Below are 16,044 nucleotides of genomic sequence, written 5' to 3'. Positions count from 1 at the left end.
AGCACAGCTAGCCAATAAGAAGCCTACATGTCAAATTCATTTCTTGGGGCATCTGGACCAAATTTTAATCAGAGTGTAGCAGAATTTCATAGTGAAGCAATGAACTAGTCTTGTATTCTGATTTCATAGACTAAAATGATATTAAAAATACAGAACATACATTACCAAGAAAGTTGAAAGGAGCTGGATTAATTAAAATGCACAGACCAGTTGTCCAGCTAGTAACCTGCAAGCTCTCACCCATTCTAGCTTTTCTTCCAACTGTAGTTCTTTTATTCTGTGTTTGTTTTATTACCAACTTTCCCTGTGTAGCTGCTGTTTATCCTGGTTGTGTTTTTGCTGCCTACAGGCCCTTATGATTTTGGAGGTGTCCTGACAAACAGCAACCGGGATATTATAAACGGAGATGGCATTCACAAGCGGAACCAGTCTTACAAGGAGATGCACTGGTGAGTATTCTTCTTGCCAGGTAAAATAAGTGGCAGGCAGCCTTCAGCACTTGGTGTTCATGCCAACTGGCCTTTTGCAACCTTTGTTGTTTTTAGAATTTCTGATGGTCTCCTTCTAGTCAGAGCTCAAACTTCTCCAATGATTTTTTTTTATTGTGCACAAGCTCTGAATTAGGGATGGGAAACTTTGAACCTGCAGATATTATTGGACTGCAGTTTGCCGCAATTCCCAGGTATAAGCAAGGAATCATGGGAACTGCAGTCCCAAAAATTTGGAGGGTGACAATTTTCCAGTGATGCTGCTGATAACAATATATTAATGAATTTTTGTAGAGGTTGCTTATTGGCATAACTCACTCCTACTTTCCAAAACCATTGCCTGCAAAGCAGTTTTGCAGGCAAAATTTCAAAATATAAAAGCATCATGATGGCAAAACTAGCGACAGTCAGAATAGTCTTTCATAGCATACTAAGCTTGGTAGATTCACACTGGCACATTTCTAAAATAGTCATGGTTAAACATGTTCCATAAGTAGTTGTCTGAATGTTACAACAACTGTGGTTCATCTAAAATGGAAGCAAAAGCTTCCACACTTTTTGTGGTTGGAACAAGCTCTCAAGACAGCAAGGTTGAAGAGGATCAATACTGAATAAGCTACTTAATGTATCTGGGCTAGAGACAGACTGAACCCACCCAGAGGTACTGTACTTCAGTCTAAGGGCAGCCTTGTATCACCCATTGTTTAATATTTCTGGTCTATCATGTGTCTGAATATCAAGAACAGGGATGATAACATCTGTTCCTTGGCAAAGGAGACTAGACTAATCCTGCTGAGATGCATTGGCTCGCTGGCTTTTCTTTTTTCTCCTGGGAAAATGGTGTTTGAATAATGGAGCCTTTCCATTTTTTGATGTGCTTTTTTCCCCAATGGGGAGAACTGTTGCAGATCTAAGGAGGAGGAGAAGAATATGTGTAGAATGACGCCATCTCTTTCCAGCTTTGTGGCACACTTTGAATGCTTCCTGTCCTCTGTTTCAGCCTGCACCCTGGTGATCTCTATCCTTTCACAAGGAAGCCTATGTTTATCATAGTGGACTCCTCCAATAGTGTCGCCTACAAGGTAAGGCCCCTGCAAATGGCTGTGAGTGAGCCCATATGGAGCTGCATTTCAAAAGGAAGGACACCGGTCTAAAGCATCAGAAATCATTGTTCTTGGATGTAGTTATAGTTTTCCCATATTATTGTTGTATTGTACTCACAGACTTGGGATTGAAAGATGAATATATAGGGAGGTGGCATTTAAAACATGTTTACATTTTAAAAATTAAATAAAGCAATATAGGAAGGAAGGAAGGATGGATGGATGGATGGAAAGTAGTATTTTTGGGCTGTCCCATAAGAGTTTATGGGATGTGTTTTTATACATATGCTTAGTCACCCATTGCTTCTTTTCCCCAAGTGCTTGGCTCCAGGTATTGTCCGTGATCACACTGTAGCTAATAGTACACAGTGTGCAATTAACACATATGATCTCAGTAGTAGATACAGTAATGGCCCATCAAAAATAGGCAGATTGCCACTATTGTTCTACAAAAGCTCCACAGTCAGAGCTTAGAGACAACTGGAAACCTTTTAGCCATTTTTGGTAGATGTGTAGTTACAATCTTGGGATTATGGAAATGCTCTGGCTGGAGATTCTGCATTGAGCTGGGGGTTGCACTTGATGTCCCATGGGATACCCTCCAACTCTGTGATTCTGTGTTGGCTGGGGGATTCTGGAAACTGTAGTCCAAAATAATGGGCAGTGTTAGCCATGAATAGTGAGAGCTCATTTGGAGAGAGACAGCAATGCTAAAATGCATAGGAATGTGCTATGGCTAGCTCTGTTACTTGTTCTAACTTGTTCATTAATGCTCTGATGAGGCTAATTCTAGCTATTTGGCATACTGCTTTTTGTGGAGAAATGCGGATATTTTAAAACCATTTATCTGAGCCTGGCCATCCACTTCATAAATCTGCCTGGGCCGTGGCATAGCACAGAGCTTTGTGCTTAATCAGCTCTCTGGTACAGAAGGGGAGGGAGAGGAGACGGGAATGAATATTGCTCTGATGAGGCCCAGCTGGTCTCTAATATGTTAACAAGCTTAGTCAGAATTAGCCTAATGAATCTTAGTGGAATTGGCACATTTGGAAGAGAATGGCCGTCTTGTGTGTGGAGTTCTGGGTAAAATCCAACAAGTACACTATAGTTTCTACCTCTTCTCTCTCCTTGCCCCTCAAATTGCCATCCTCTTTCAATAGCTCTCTTCCACTGTGGAAACTATGATAAGAAGTGATAGAAAATATTTCTTTTGCCTGGGAAAAAGAAGCCATAATTTTCTTATTTTTTAAAATAAACCCACCCTTGTACTTAAGTCACAATTTGCAAGAAACAACTTTATTTTTGACTGTCCATGTGGCATCCTGTGGCGGGAAGCATATGGTATTTCTTTTAATGGTCTACACAAGGCATGGGCAAAGTTTGGCCCGTGGACTACATGCAACACCCCAGGTACCCTGGACTTCCTCCCCAAACATCAATTTCTCTGGTCAAAGCGTGGGAAGTTACTGTTAAAAAGTAATTACAGCTATAGTTTTTCTGTCTTCAACGTAGTTAACACATAGCTAATTACATATAACAAGCTGTTCTTACCTACTTAATTACCATATATACTCAACTATAAGTCGGCCTCATACATAAGTTGAGGCCAGGTTTGGGGGCCAGGATAATGGATTTTGTTATGATCCGTGGATAAGTTGAGGGTAAAACACAGGGGCATGTAACAAAGGATGTAAAGGATAATGCAAAGGAAAATAATGCCAAAGAACTTAGAAAATTCTGGCACTGTTTGTGCTCATCTTAAAGGCTGGATAGATTAGAGAGTAGAGGGGATCCATGCTTCTTTTTGGTGCTCTTAGGATGGACTAAGCTCTTGCCTCTTACCATTTTATTCAGAGAAAGGGGATACACACACACACACACACACAGATATGAATGAGTTAAACTACAGTGCTTACATTGACTTATGGCTAAGTCGACCCAGACAATTTTTTGACTAAAATTTCTATTTATAATACAGTACATGTTCTGTAGAAGATTAGGAGCTCCCAAACTTCTTGATGAAATACCTTTCTTGCTCTTAACTCTATTTTCTCTTTAAAATTGTTCTCTTCCAGAATTTCACAAACCTATTTGGACAGCCACTCGTGTGCCTCCTTTCTCCAACGACATATCCAAAAGCGTTGCAAGGTAGGAGGTGTTTCTCCTCTGCCACAGGATTTCAGTTACTGCATTATAATCTTATATTTTTAAAATGTCAATTATCATGTTAGCTTCCCAGATCAAAAGCTCCAGCTGCACCTTTTTTCTTTGATCCTCTGAGCCACAGTGAACCATTTTTGGCAGAGACAAAGCATCCCCTTCTCTGCTGTTCTGAGATTTTGCAATCAGTGGTATCATTAACATACTTGTTGAAACCAAAATTGCTCTGCCAAAAGAAAATGTGTCCTCACACCTGCGTTCCTCTGCTGCCTTTCCTTTGTTGTCCCATTGGTGCAAACATTATTCATTCCTTCTCATTGGGTTTAATAAACGGTGAATCATGTTGTCCTCACCTTTTCTTCCAAATAATAATAATAATAATAATAATAATGCAGTTTTGCCTTATATTTTTTTGAACATCCATGGATTTTAGTATCCATGGAGGGTCCTGGAACCAAACCCCAGTGGATCCCAAGGGCCCTCTGTATTCATTCACATTCATGAATCAAAAAAGCAAGGGACGTTTGGAGCTTCTTGTTTCTATAGGAGAGAAATACCTCATTCAAAATAAGTTTCTATTTCTCCTTGTATTTAGGTCTTGTCTGGTGTATATCAAACAATGTGAGGGAATAGGAAGCAGATACCTTTGAACTTGACTTCCCCTGTCTTAGCCATCACTAGTCTAATAAGAATATATATACTGTGGCTTCCAGGATTTACAGAAAGCTAAGGGCATCTGGTATGGTATGGTATGTTGGTGGGGTAGAGGGGAGAAGAAATTGTGTGAACTCTTTTAGTATCCTGGAGATCAGGGTTAAAGTTTTGTTACTCCACACTGTAAAGTTAAACTCCTTCCCTGAACATTTTGACTTTTTCTCCCCTACTCCCTCACTCTTACTATACTACTGTATAGTAATACAATAAAACCTGAACCCTTCTGTGTGTTATAGCCATGACAGGATGATAATAGGATAGGGAGGAAAGGACAGTTGTGCCCTTTTTCCTCCTCCCTAAAAAGTATAAATAGTCCTGTGAGGCTTGAGGTTGTACTGAATCCTGAACAAAAACACTTCTGCTGGAGAATAGAGATACTTTGCAACACATTTCTTGCGGGCCCTCATGTTTATTTACTTATTATCATTGTATAAGCAAGGATTATGCTTCTCAAAGATAATTGAGAAGTCAGTTGGAATCCAGAACTTCCATTGGCTTTTCTGTGTCACACAGATGACGCATTAGGTGTGTACTGACTTCTCTTCAGTTGCAACAGAAGTTGCAGTAGGCTACTTCTAGGAATTTATTTGGCTGTACCAACTACACTAAAGTCTCCCCAGAAGAGTTTTCCCACAACCCAGTGCTCCATGTGTGTTGGACTACAGCACTCCCAGTTTCCCACCAGTGAATGTGGGAGTTGCAGTCTAAAACATGTAGATGGCTCCAGGTTGCAAGAAGGCCATTCTGGAGTGACTTGTTATCTAATTGGGGAGCGAAATATTTGCTCAATTGAAGGCTCTCTATATCTATTAACTTTCCAACCCATTTTTCCAGTCCCTATAACTGTAAATGGTTCTGGTGTGTCGCTCTCTGAGAGAGCTGCCCCTTTACTGCTACTTCCCAGCATGAAGCCCAGTCTGGTGACATAATTTGTGACTCAGGAAGGTGGTGGTCAGCATAAGAGACGCTGGAGACCTTCACCGTTTTTGGAGGTAAGTTCTGTGATGTGCCAGGAGGCCTTGAGTGGGGGAAAAAAGTATTGTTCCTGTGAAAGTAACAGGGTTTTTTAAGACAAAGGAATGCTGAAAAGTTGTTTTTTAAAACACACATACGGACACAGCACACCACACCAAACGGTGAATGTCTCCAGCAGAGAAGGGGGGAAAGGGAGGTTCTATTTCATGATGTGCTTACTGACAATAGACTGAAATGTAGTACTCTTCCCTTTCTCTCATTCTGCTTAGTATTACAAATTTGAAAAATAGCTACAAGAGAGTCAAATGGAAAGGAAATGTTCATTTATTTGGTCAATTGATGCTAAATTGCATTCCTATGTGTGTTTGTGGGGTTGGGCTTCTTTCAACATTGAGGGCATGGTGTCTGTTTACATTTGATGGTGTGGATGTTTATTAACCATATGCTCCCTGTTGGTAGGGAAACTCTCCTATTAATAGCAAAGGTGGGTAATCTTAGCCTTCCAGATGTTGATGAGCTGCTATTCCTATCATCTCACCATCCCACACTGGTTGGGGGTTGATGGGAACCAGAGTCCAACAACTTCTAGGGGGTGCTGGTTTCCTAGGATTACAGTATAGACTTGGGAAAAGTCTATACCTGAACAGTTTTTGGAAAGCCTAAAAGTAAACACTTGTAGAGGCTCATACATAAAAATGTGCAGAGATTTCAATAAACCTGAAATATTCTTCTGTTTTATTTTACCTTTTTACTTGAATCCCTTATCTTCAATCTTTAGTTAGTGCAGCTTGCATACCAAAATAAGAAAAAGCAAAATAGACAATGAAAGAACACTGAGCTTCATTTGTGTTTGGGGAAATTAATTTGACCATCACTCCCAGCATTAAATATTGTTGTCATTATTGTTTGCACTTTAATCCTGCCTTTCTACTAAAAAGTAGCAAAATGGCTAACTAGCATTAAGGACAATTTTATGCAGTACAGCAGAGGTAGGCAAATTGCAGCCCTCCAGATGTTGTTTCCAGTTCCATCACTTCTAGTCAGCGTAGTCAGTGGAGAATGTTGGGATTCACAGTTCAACAATATCTGGAGGACCACACTTGCACACTCTAACAGTAGAGCATTAGAGTCATTATAATGAATGCAGCAGATTAAAAAGATGTGTCCTTATATCTTTCCTAAAGGCAGCAAGAGCAGGAACTGATTGCAAATCCAATAAAATTATGGAGAGTAGACTTGGATTATGTAGTGGGTGACATTTTCAGTGGTGCATCTCCAGATGTGGCTGAGAGGTGCCCCGTGATTGAGTCTGCAGGGCTGCTATTATGAACAACAGTTTCTCTCCACATATTCTGTTTCATATGCTGAATACTTTATCTTTTATTGACTTCCAGATCAGTCTCAACGAGGTAGTCTCTTCACCTTCTTTCTGAACAACCCTTTAATGGCATTCCTATTTGTCTCTGGACTATCAAGCATGCGCAAAGGACTGTGGGACAAGTGTCATGATTACCTTCGCAAAATCAACCGGGATATTGCACAGTTGCTCACTCATTCCCGTTCCATAGGTATGCTTTGCTCAAATGAGCCAAAACAGACAATGGCGATAATGTTTTTGTCCTGTTTTGTAAAGATTGACTTTCTTCCACTTGGCAGATCAGGCCTTTCTCCAGTTTTTTGGGGATGAATTCCTTCGCTTGCTTCTGACAAGATTTGTCTTCTGCTCAGCCACCTTGAGGATGCACAAAATCTTTCGGGTATGGCAGAAATCCTTTTTTTCCTCTTGTAAGAACTGTTTATTAATAGATGTTATCCATCATTCAGCAAAACACTAGTTTGAGGTGAAGTCGAAGGCTTTCATGGCTGGCATCCATAGTTTTTTGTGGGTTTTTCAGGCCATGTGGCCATGTTCTAGAAATGTATTCCAGACCTTTAGCTTGAGGACTTGGAGCTTCTTCTGTGTTTGCTAGGTCTCAAAGGCTTTCACTTAGCCTCAGCAGGAAAGAGGCTAAAAAAATTGTAGCCTCTTGACAGAAAATGCCCCTGGCTCTTGCAACTGGCAAAAGCCCTCAGAAGTCATGGTGACTAACTGCCTTTAACAACTGAAACTGTTTCTAACAAAAATAACAAAGCTTTGTGGCATCCTAAAGACTTAATAGGTTTTATGTGGCACAAATTTTCATGGACTGCTGCAGCGCACTTCATCAGCCATCTAGATCGTTGCCTCATTTGGCAGACTTTTATACACATGCTTGAGTGGGCGATGTGAGGCACCTGAAATGCAAAAAGTACATAGAAATATTGATTCCAACTGTGCATATGTTTAATAATGGGCAACACACCCTGCGCCTGTTGAAGAGAATTGCCTTCTATGAAAGCTTATGCCAAATAAAATGTGTAGGCTTTTGAGGTGCTACAAGACTCTTTTGTTTTTGCTTCAGCAGATTAATATTGCTAGCCCCCTAAACCTTTTCCAGTTAGTGCAGTTAGCCCCTCAGTGCGCTTCAGAAGAACTACACATTCACATCTAAATATATTTAGGTTGGTTTTCAAAAAGCAGCCCAAAATGTTTGCAAAGACTAGAGCTTCAGAAACTTGGGAAGAGGACTGGAAAATATGACTGATGCCTGAGAACTGCACACCTTGTGGTGGGTTTGGCTTATGTTGCTTGAACCACAGGTACATCATTGCAAACAATTTTGAAATGGAAAGGTCTTTCAGTGGTAGATTATGTCACGGGAGGTGAGCGATGTTGGCAAGACCCGGGGTCAGTTTCCTGCCATTGAACTGTGGGTCCTATCTTCATCCCAATCAGCACCCCAGAGTGGCAAAAATTGAAATTGGAAGTAACCGAAATGCACTTGTGGTTTCAAAAAATAACCCATCTTTGGGATCCTTTGTAGTCTAAACAAGATTTATGGGAACATGAATCTTGCTTTATAGGACAAGTGTACTTATGCACGTGTTGTTCTCCTTATTCCAGTTTTTTAATGGGAGTTCCCTATGGGAATTGCAGAAATGGGTGGGGAAAGGACCATGAACTACATGTTGCCCACCATAGTGTTCTGGCCTGATGCTCAGAAATCTCTCTTGCCATGTCCCAAGTCCTTGAGTGCATGATTAGCTCCTAGCCTACAAGCATACACTGGGATGTATAACAGGGTGCTTTCAGACATTTAGCATGAGCAGGCAAAAGGTGTTAAGCACCATCTAGCAATTATGAAAATGATATTAAAATATTTTGACATGACACAATTCAAATGCTTTGTGTGTTTTTCTCTCCCTTCCTCCTTTTCCTGTAGCAGGAAACTAGGAATTATCCAGAATCCTATCCCCAACTGCCAAGGGATGAAACAGTGGAGAATCCGCACCTCCAAAAGCACATTTTGGAGTTGGCTTCCATGCTGGATGTTCGAAATGTGTTTCTGGAAACCACGCTGGATGATTACTAAAATAGAAACACATCCTGGCTTTCTTACTGCGTGGGTTTTTTTCCCAGCCACAGATTTTTGAAATGGTGCCGTTTTTTCTAATGTGAAGATCCACAAAAAGAATTTACTTGATTTTTATTTTTAAACTTGCAATTATTTTTTTAAGAAAACAAAAATGGCTGTGGGCACGGCTGTTCCATTCTGTATGGGGTCAGTTTTATAAAGGGATTCCTCCTGCATCTTTTAAAAATTTTAGACTGACAAAAATCCCTTGGGTTTTACATTTTGGTTTGATGGTTGAAAACAGCCATGCATCACAAATGATCCTAAGTATTTAAATGCTGTTGGTCACTTTTAAGCCCTTGTGTGTGGAAATTGTTTATTTTTGTACACTTTTTAAAAATTTGGAAGCAAAAACAGAGAAAAAAACCAACCCAAGAAGAAAACAATCTTCTTGTCCCCAAAGATTCTGGATCTGAAATGTGAAAGGTGGGACCACATGGTGCAAAGCAGTGATAGCAATAAAAGAGTCTTTCAAGACAATACCCAAGAAAGAGGTCAACTCATCTCAAGGGCTGACAGAACAGTCCCAGAAAATGTAGTGATAACCATAAATTCTTTATTGAGATGTAAAGCTACATTGCATGTTGTCTAAGAATGCAGGACTTTGATCATTCCCCCCACTGAGCCTGAAAGAATGGGCTTATGGCATCAAGAAACTGGCCCCATCTCTTTACTGGACCACCCTCTGTGCCTCTTGCAGAGCCATGATCCTTCTTCCCCAAGACCCTGTTTGGATCCTGGAATCCTCAAAAGAACTGCCTTCTTCCTCCACCTCATTCATTCCCCAGCTTTAGCAACAATCCTATCTAGGAATGGAAAAATACCAGCCTTTCCCTGTACACAATGACCATATGGCAAGGAGCTGCTTTGAACTGCCACTACCACATTTGGACTGTGGAAGAACCCCTCATGACACTCCCTTAGACTCCAGGAGAGTGTTTTTCCCCTTCCTTATCTCATGATCGATGGCACATGTTCACACTGTTGTGTGATGAAATAAGATCACTGCCTCATCTCAGCGACTGAGCTACTCAGAATAAAAACCTTGTTACAGCTTATTTTGGGGAGGGGGGATGTATGACTCCCTTCACTGCCTGTTGAAATATGAATCCTTTCAGCCAGATGAGAAGCGGCACAATAGAGAACCAGCGGACCTTCATTTGGTCATAGGTCTCTCAGCTTTCATGGAGCATCATAAAATGTGAGTGGTGACTGCAGGGAGACCTGCGTGAGTGCAAATTCTGGTCTGTTGGAAAGCAAAATTGAACAATCAAGAAATTGCAATGGCAGCAGGAGGAGGCTGCTGAGAGAGAGCGAGGCGGCTGTCCTCAAATTGTCCCCAGCTTTCAGATGGGTACAGCTAGAAGAGGTCTGTTGCCTAAGTACAACCATCTTGGGAGAATCTCAGAGTTTTATTTCTCCACCTTAATCTGTATTCAGCAACTAAAGCTTTGTACAGCAGAGCTAATTCCCACCACTAAGGCAGATGTCAATGCTTTTAAGTCCAGCAAGAAGCATTGCAGACCCAGAATGTACAGTGTATATTTTTTTCCAAACAGAAGGAAAGGGGGAGATGTGGGGAAAAGTCCTGGCAAAGTGATACTATAAGCTGTGGGACTCTGTGTTGTGGTCATCTGGACTGTCTTGGAATGGATTGCTATTCAACACTCCTGTGTTGTGTATCACAGGCAATGGAGTGGGCATCTGCCCAGTAAACTCAGCCCTCTGACAGAGTGAGCGCAGAATCCAAAAACACTCTTTTCCCTTTAGTGAGCATACTCTGGGATTATGACGGTAAGGTCTTTTTGAGATGTTAGATGTTGATTCTTCAAAACAAAGGGCTGTAGAAGGAACAATGCAACAAATTTCCTTTCCCCCTTTGGACGCTTTACCCAAGTAAATACTTGGTATCTGTTCCAATAAGGTGTCACCCACAACCACTGCCCAGGATAAGACACCTTGGTCAGCATCTGAAGCACAACAGATCTGTTGCGGAGCTGGAGAAGGGCAGTGTTTGGGAATCGTAGCAAGAGGTGCCTTAGGTCGGGCATGAAGTGCAATGGGGACATAGGTGTAGAGCTTGCAGGGCATTTACGCCAAGAAGCCTGGCATTAAAATGCCATTGTTTTCAACGGGCAATCAGAAGAGCGTTTCAATCGGTAAAGTTGTTTCTGTAGGGCAAGGTTTGTTATAGGCACTGGTGCATTTTCTCCTGTGGTGCTTTGTTCTTTCAGCTTCTTTTTGCCTGATTTTTTAAAATGAAAGTACAGGTGAAAGATGTTTGATAAATGTACTGCATGCACTCTGCCTGCCAATCGAGGGAGAGATGCTTCTTGTAAATGTGTGTGTATATATATATATATATGTAGATATATAAATATATATAGGATAGCTTCAGATCCATACGTATACAAAATAAAGATGCATCCAGGGGTGCTGGGCAAAATTCATTCCGTACTGGGTAGCATCATTACGGATGCTGTTGCTTGGGATGCGATTGCACAGAAGGAGGCCTGTTCTCTTCTCCAGAAGTGGCTTTTTATTTTTATTTTTTTGCTATGTGGAAGTTATTGGAAGACATACACATACACTGGGGTATGTGTATGTCTTAAAACTCAAGGCAATACCATTTTTCATTTGCTCTGCGCTAATGGTGATCTCATAACGCTCACAGCCAAATACGAGGTTTGTGATCTTAGGAACTTGCTTGGTGCCAGCGCTGCACTATTTCCTCTGATAGATCTCACTTTGAATAGATTTTAAACTGCAAAAAGGTACCTTAGGGCAGTTGCCTAACAATATAAAATAGCCGTCCTTACTTTGCAAGCAAAATTTGGCATCTCTCTTCTTTCTTGGCATCCAAAATTAGAGGGTTGATCTCACCTGTCTTGCTCCATTTTTGCATCATTATGTTGAAACAGCTTGTGTGCAGAAGGTTGGAAAAGAGACTCGAGTTAGTGTTCTTATTTTGTATTTTAGTAAACGTTTGTCAATGATAACATCTAGGAAAGACAGAATTCTGTAACCCGTTCAACAGAACAGAGATATACAGGTAATTACAGCCCTATGTTTTTTAAAAAGCTGAACAAGAACAGATACCAAAAATTGGATGTTAAAAAAAATATCCCCCACCAATTCATGTACAGCTGTGCTCTTTCATACAATCTTCTGTTGATATTGCAAATGATTCTCGATTCACCCTTCTGTTTTGCTGCCACCTATGCAGCCGGAGTGAGTCTTAGATATAAGAGAGCCATTTACGATGCTAACCAAACTATCAGTTATTGCTAAAGTTCAGAAATGTGAATTTGCTCTGGAAAAATTTGATTTGGGAATTAATTTTGTACTTGCCAGGAATATACACTTGTTCAAAACAAATTAAAACGAAACAGTTGGGCATATAGATGTGAAGTATACGTGAGCTAGTGGTTTTACATTTGCTACTAAGTGTAAGCCCCCGGCATTCGCTTTAAAGGCTTATCACTTCAATGGAGCTTGACAGCCGAGCCAGGAGTCAGATTTAACTTCATTAAATGTCATTTTTAGCTATGCCAAAACCTAAAGCACAAGAAACTGACTTTTCTCATCCTTCCCTTTTGGGGCAGGCAATTGGAGGCATACAAGAACAGAGCAATGTTTGCCTTTCTCTAAGAACTGGAGGACTCTGTTCTTGATCACTTAGAGGTGCTTTTCTAGGTAAAGTGTCTGTAATCCCTGGGTGTTTGTTTGCTTAAGTGCTAGTAACTGCTTATTCGAAATTACTTTTCTTGGGTCATTTGCGGGGCCCAAAGGCTGTTTCCGCTGCTGGACTTCCCAAGGTAAAGTTAGGAGCGATCAAGTCTTGAGCAAGCTTTCAAATTAGCGTGTCAGATTCTAGTTCAACGTTTTCTTTTTTTAGATAGGCTTTGAATTTTGATACCACTAAGGCCTGATTCCATTTTGGATCTTTTAAAGCCTGTGCTTTTCAGTGCCATTTTGCATGTCTATGCGCATATGGGCCTTGTTAGCCTCTGGATCTGTAGATGTGTGGCTTGAATATGTTGTGTCGACTCTCGTAGTCTTTTTCCTCGTTTGGATAACGCAGCAGAAAACATACCTAATGCCAGTAGATACTAATAGTCCTGAATCCACTGCACAATTGGCGGAGAGACCTAGTTTGCATCATCAAACGTTTTTAACAGTGGGTCTGTGGGCTGGATCCAGATCTATTCATACAAAGAGTCAGGGAGACTTGTTAATAATGTTGTCATGACTTCAATCAGTCCCATTGATTTCACTGGATCCAGTAGGACTAAATCTGTACCAAACCCTGACACCTTTCAAGTCAGTAAGGTTTAGGAGCCGCACAGAAATCAAATTGTCCCAACTCTGCAATGCTGTCTTAATAGGTGAGTCTCCCAATATCCTCGCAAACCCATAAAAAGTGGAAGCAGGTGCGCCATAAAACATTGTGTCTAGGATGGCACATTCTTTCCAACCTTGTAATTGTCTTTTTTAAAGCTTGTATTACAAATAACATGCCTGGTTGTTGTTGTTTTTTCCTCTTCTTCTCTCTTTTCAACTACACATCGTGCTTTTTTTTAAATCTGGAAGTTGTAATAACTCGCCTTCTAAGTGGTTAAAAGGGGGGGACTTTTTAAAATCTGTGGCAAATGCTTGTCTGTAATTGAAAAATGTTCTTGAACTGTGATGCCAGTTGTAGGGAATAAAAAAATACAGCTGTATCTCTTAGGATCTCTCTCTCTCTGTCGAGGAGATAGAAGCACAAAATGTTTTACATGTACCTGACCCTGTTCGAAGTGCTGCTAGTCCCATGAATAGTGCATGCGATAAATGCTGTAGGGTAACCTCTGTAACCAGTTCACAAAAAGCCACTGTTAATCTTTGTTACATAGACACATCTCGGTGCCAATCGATGTTATGGGAGCTTTGCAATGCTCCCGATCCGACCAGCTTGGTGTGATGCTTTTCCCCCCTTCTTCTTCTTCTTCTTAACGCCGAGAAGATCGGGTCATTCTTGTTTACAAGGTTGTAAATTACTTTTGTGGTTTTGCTTTTTTAATTTTCACCCTCCGCAAGAGTGATTGCTTACTCTCCATGTCGATGTGGGAACCTGACGTCTGTCTCCTGTAACCCTGTGCAAAAACCTTTTGTCTTGTCTCTAATGCATCCGAATTAAACCTAAGCCATATTCCTCAACCACAGACATTTCCCTTTCTCCTCCCATCTCTTTTGGACATTTGTCCCGGTTTGTCGGCTGATAAATTGATAGCTTATGGATGTGGTTTGTGCAGGTGTGTTTCCCAGGGTTGAGTCAAGGCTATAGTAACAGTGAAACACGTGGCAGCTTTTTCTTATCTTTGCTCTTTTTGTTCTCTAATCCCAAAGCATCTGCCACGTCCTCTTTGGGAAAGACTCTTCCACTAAGTACGATTTCCAGGCTATGAACACTGTGATCCTCTGCAAACCTGACATAGCACCGAAGGGAATAAAATACTGTATAAAAGAAACAAAAACAATACTGCTTTTTATGTTGTGTGAAGTAGCAAGGATATGACATTTCTGGGGTTTTGCTGTCAAGTGTATTGAAGACTTTCACGTTGGTTAATGTCCGCTTGGAATGTGAGTACCTTCATCATTTGTGAATTACTGTACATGAATTTTGTATCTGAGAGCCACTCCGATTATATGTATTACCAGTATACAATAAACATATTTGCCTAAAGGCGTGTGTCTGTGCGTTCTTCACTAGGTGGGCTACAGATGGGAATGAATATAAACCACTTCTTGTTGTAGTGTGTCTTCAAGTCCTTTCCGACTTACGGCGACCCTAAGGCACTGAATATTGTGGGGTTTTCTTGGCAAGATTTGTTCAGGGGACGTACTAAAACAAATGACAGCACTTGCCCATAGAGAATCATAGGACAATACTTGCCCTTGGGGAAACAGGGGAATATTTGCCCATAGGGAAACATTGGACAATACCTGACCATAGGGAAACATTACTTGTCCAATGTTTCCCTGTCAGCAAGTATTGCCCTATTTGTTGTCCTGTGTATCCTTATGAGCAATTGTCCTATGCTTCCCTATGGACAAATATTCCCCTGTTTCCCCAAGGGCAAGTATTGTCCTATGCTTCCCTACGGGCAGGTATTATGCAGTGTTTCCCTATGTATTCTACATTTCCCTGTGGACAGGTATTCCCCAATGAATCTATGGGCAAGTATTCCCCTATGTATCCCTATGGACAAGTATCCCTCCATGTATCCCTATGGGCAAGTATCCCCCCCATGTATTCCTATGGGCAAGTATTCCCCCATGAATCTTTATGGGCAAGCATCCCCCTATGTTTCCCTATGGGCAAATATTCCTCAATGAATATGGGCAAGTATCCCCCATGTATCCCTATGGGCAAGTATCCCCCATGTATCCCTATGGGCAAGTATCCCCCCATGTATCCCTATGGGCAAGTATTCCCCCATGAATCTTTATGGGCAAGCATCCCCCTATGTTTCCCTATGGGCAAATATTCCTCAATGAATATGGGCAAGTATCACCTATTTATCCCTATGGGCAAGTATCCCCCATGTATCCCTATGGACAAGTATCCCCCCATGTATCCCTATGGGCAAGTATTCCCCCATAAATCTTTATGGGCAAGCATCCCCCTATGTTTCCCTATGGGCAAATATTCCTCAATGAATCCCTATGGGCAAGTATTCTCCTGTGGGGTTTTTTTTTTACTCTTAACTCCCAGAAGCCTTAGCTAGTTTGGCCAATAGTCAGGAATTCTGGGAGCTGAAGTCCAAAAAATAACATCTCTAAGACCAAAGTTTGGGGAATGATTTAAGTAATTGTTTTAATTCTTATTTTAATGCTCACTTTTATGTGTTTTTAATTTATACTGTGCTTTTAAGGTGCACTCCCAAGGCAGACCTGGGTTCGAATTCCTTTTGCTTGTGTATGGAAAGCCCACTTGGGGCAAGTCACACTCTCTCAGCCTCAGAGGAAGGCCAAAAAAACCCACACAGCCCTTAATGAAATCTGGCCAAGAAGCAACCTGAAGAGACACAACAATGTGTAGTTATGGAGTGGGCTTTATATGGGATA

At 41.1% G+C, this 16,044-nt stretch overlaps 1 protein-coding gene across 12 annotated transcripts in view; it reads left to right on the top strand.

Moving 5' to 3' along the window:
- The window catches only part of LOC149308073 (protein SCAI), a 55,496-nt gene extending 40,847 nt beyond the window's left edge, over positions 1–14,649 (top strand). For 3 of the 12 annotated variants that reach the window (XM_089535029.1, XM_089535033.1, XM_089535032.1), the window contains exons 13-18: positions 350–449; positions 1,489–1,570; positions 3,667–3,739; positions 6,835–7,008; positions 7,097–7,197; positions 8,746–14,649. In XM_089535029.1, the coding sequence (XP_089391155.1) occupies positions 350–449; positions 1,489–1,570; positions 3,667–3,739; positions 6,835–7,008; positions 7,097–7,197; positions 8,746–8,892 (677 nt within the window). In that variant the 3' untranslated portion in view covers positions 8,893–14,649. Of the gene's footprint in view, positions 1–349; positions 450–1,488; positions 1,571–3,666; positions 3,740–4,346; positions 5,280–5,299; positions 6,135–6,834; positions 7,009–7,096; positions 7,198–8,742 lie in introns of those variants that run through there. The other 9 variants (XM_089535030.1, XM_089535028.1, XM_089535031.1 and 6 more) reach the window with 7 other exon arrangements.
- The last annotated feature ends 1,395 nt before the right edge of the window (positions 14,650–16,044 follow it).

The sequence above is a fragment of the Sceloporus occidentalis genome, unplaced genomic scaffold, assembly GCF_023333645.1.
Source record: "Sceloporus occidentalis isolate IW3139 unplaced genomic scaffold, rSceOcc1.0.p SCAF_8, whole genome shotgun sequence".
Lineage (NCBI taxonomy): Eukaryota > Metazoa > Chordata > Lepidosauria > Squamata > Phrynosomatidae > Sceloporus > Sceloporus occidentalis.
The sequence above is the reverse complement of the archived record's forward strand: the minus strand, read 5'-3'. Positions and strand labels throughout refer to the sequence as shown.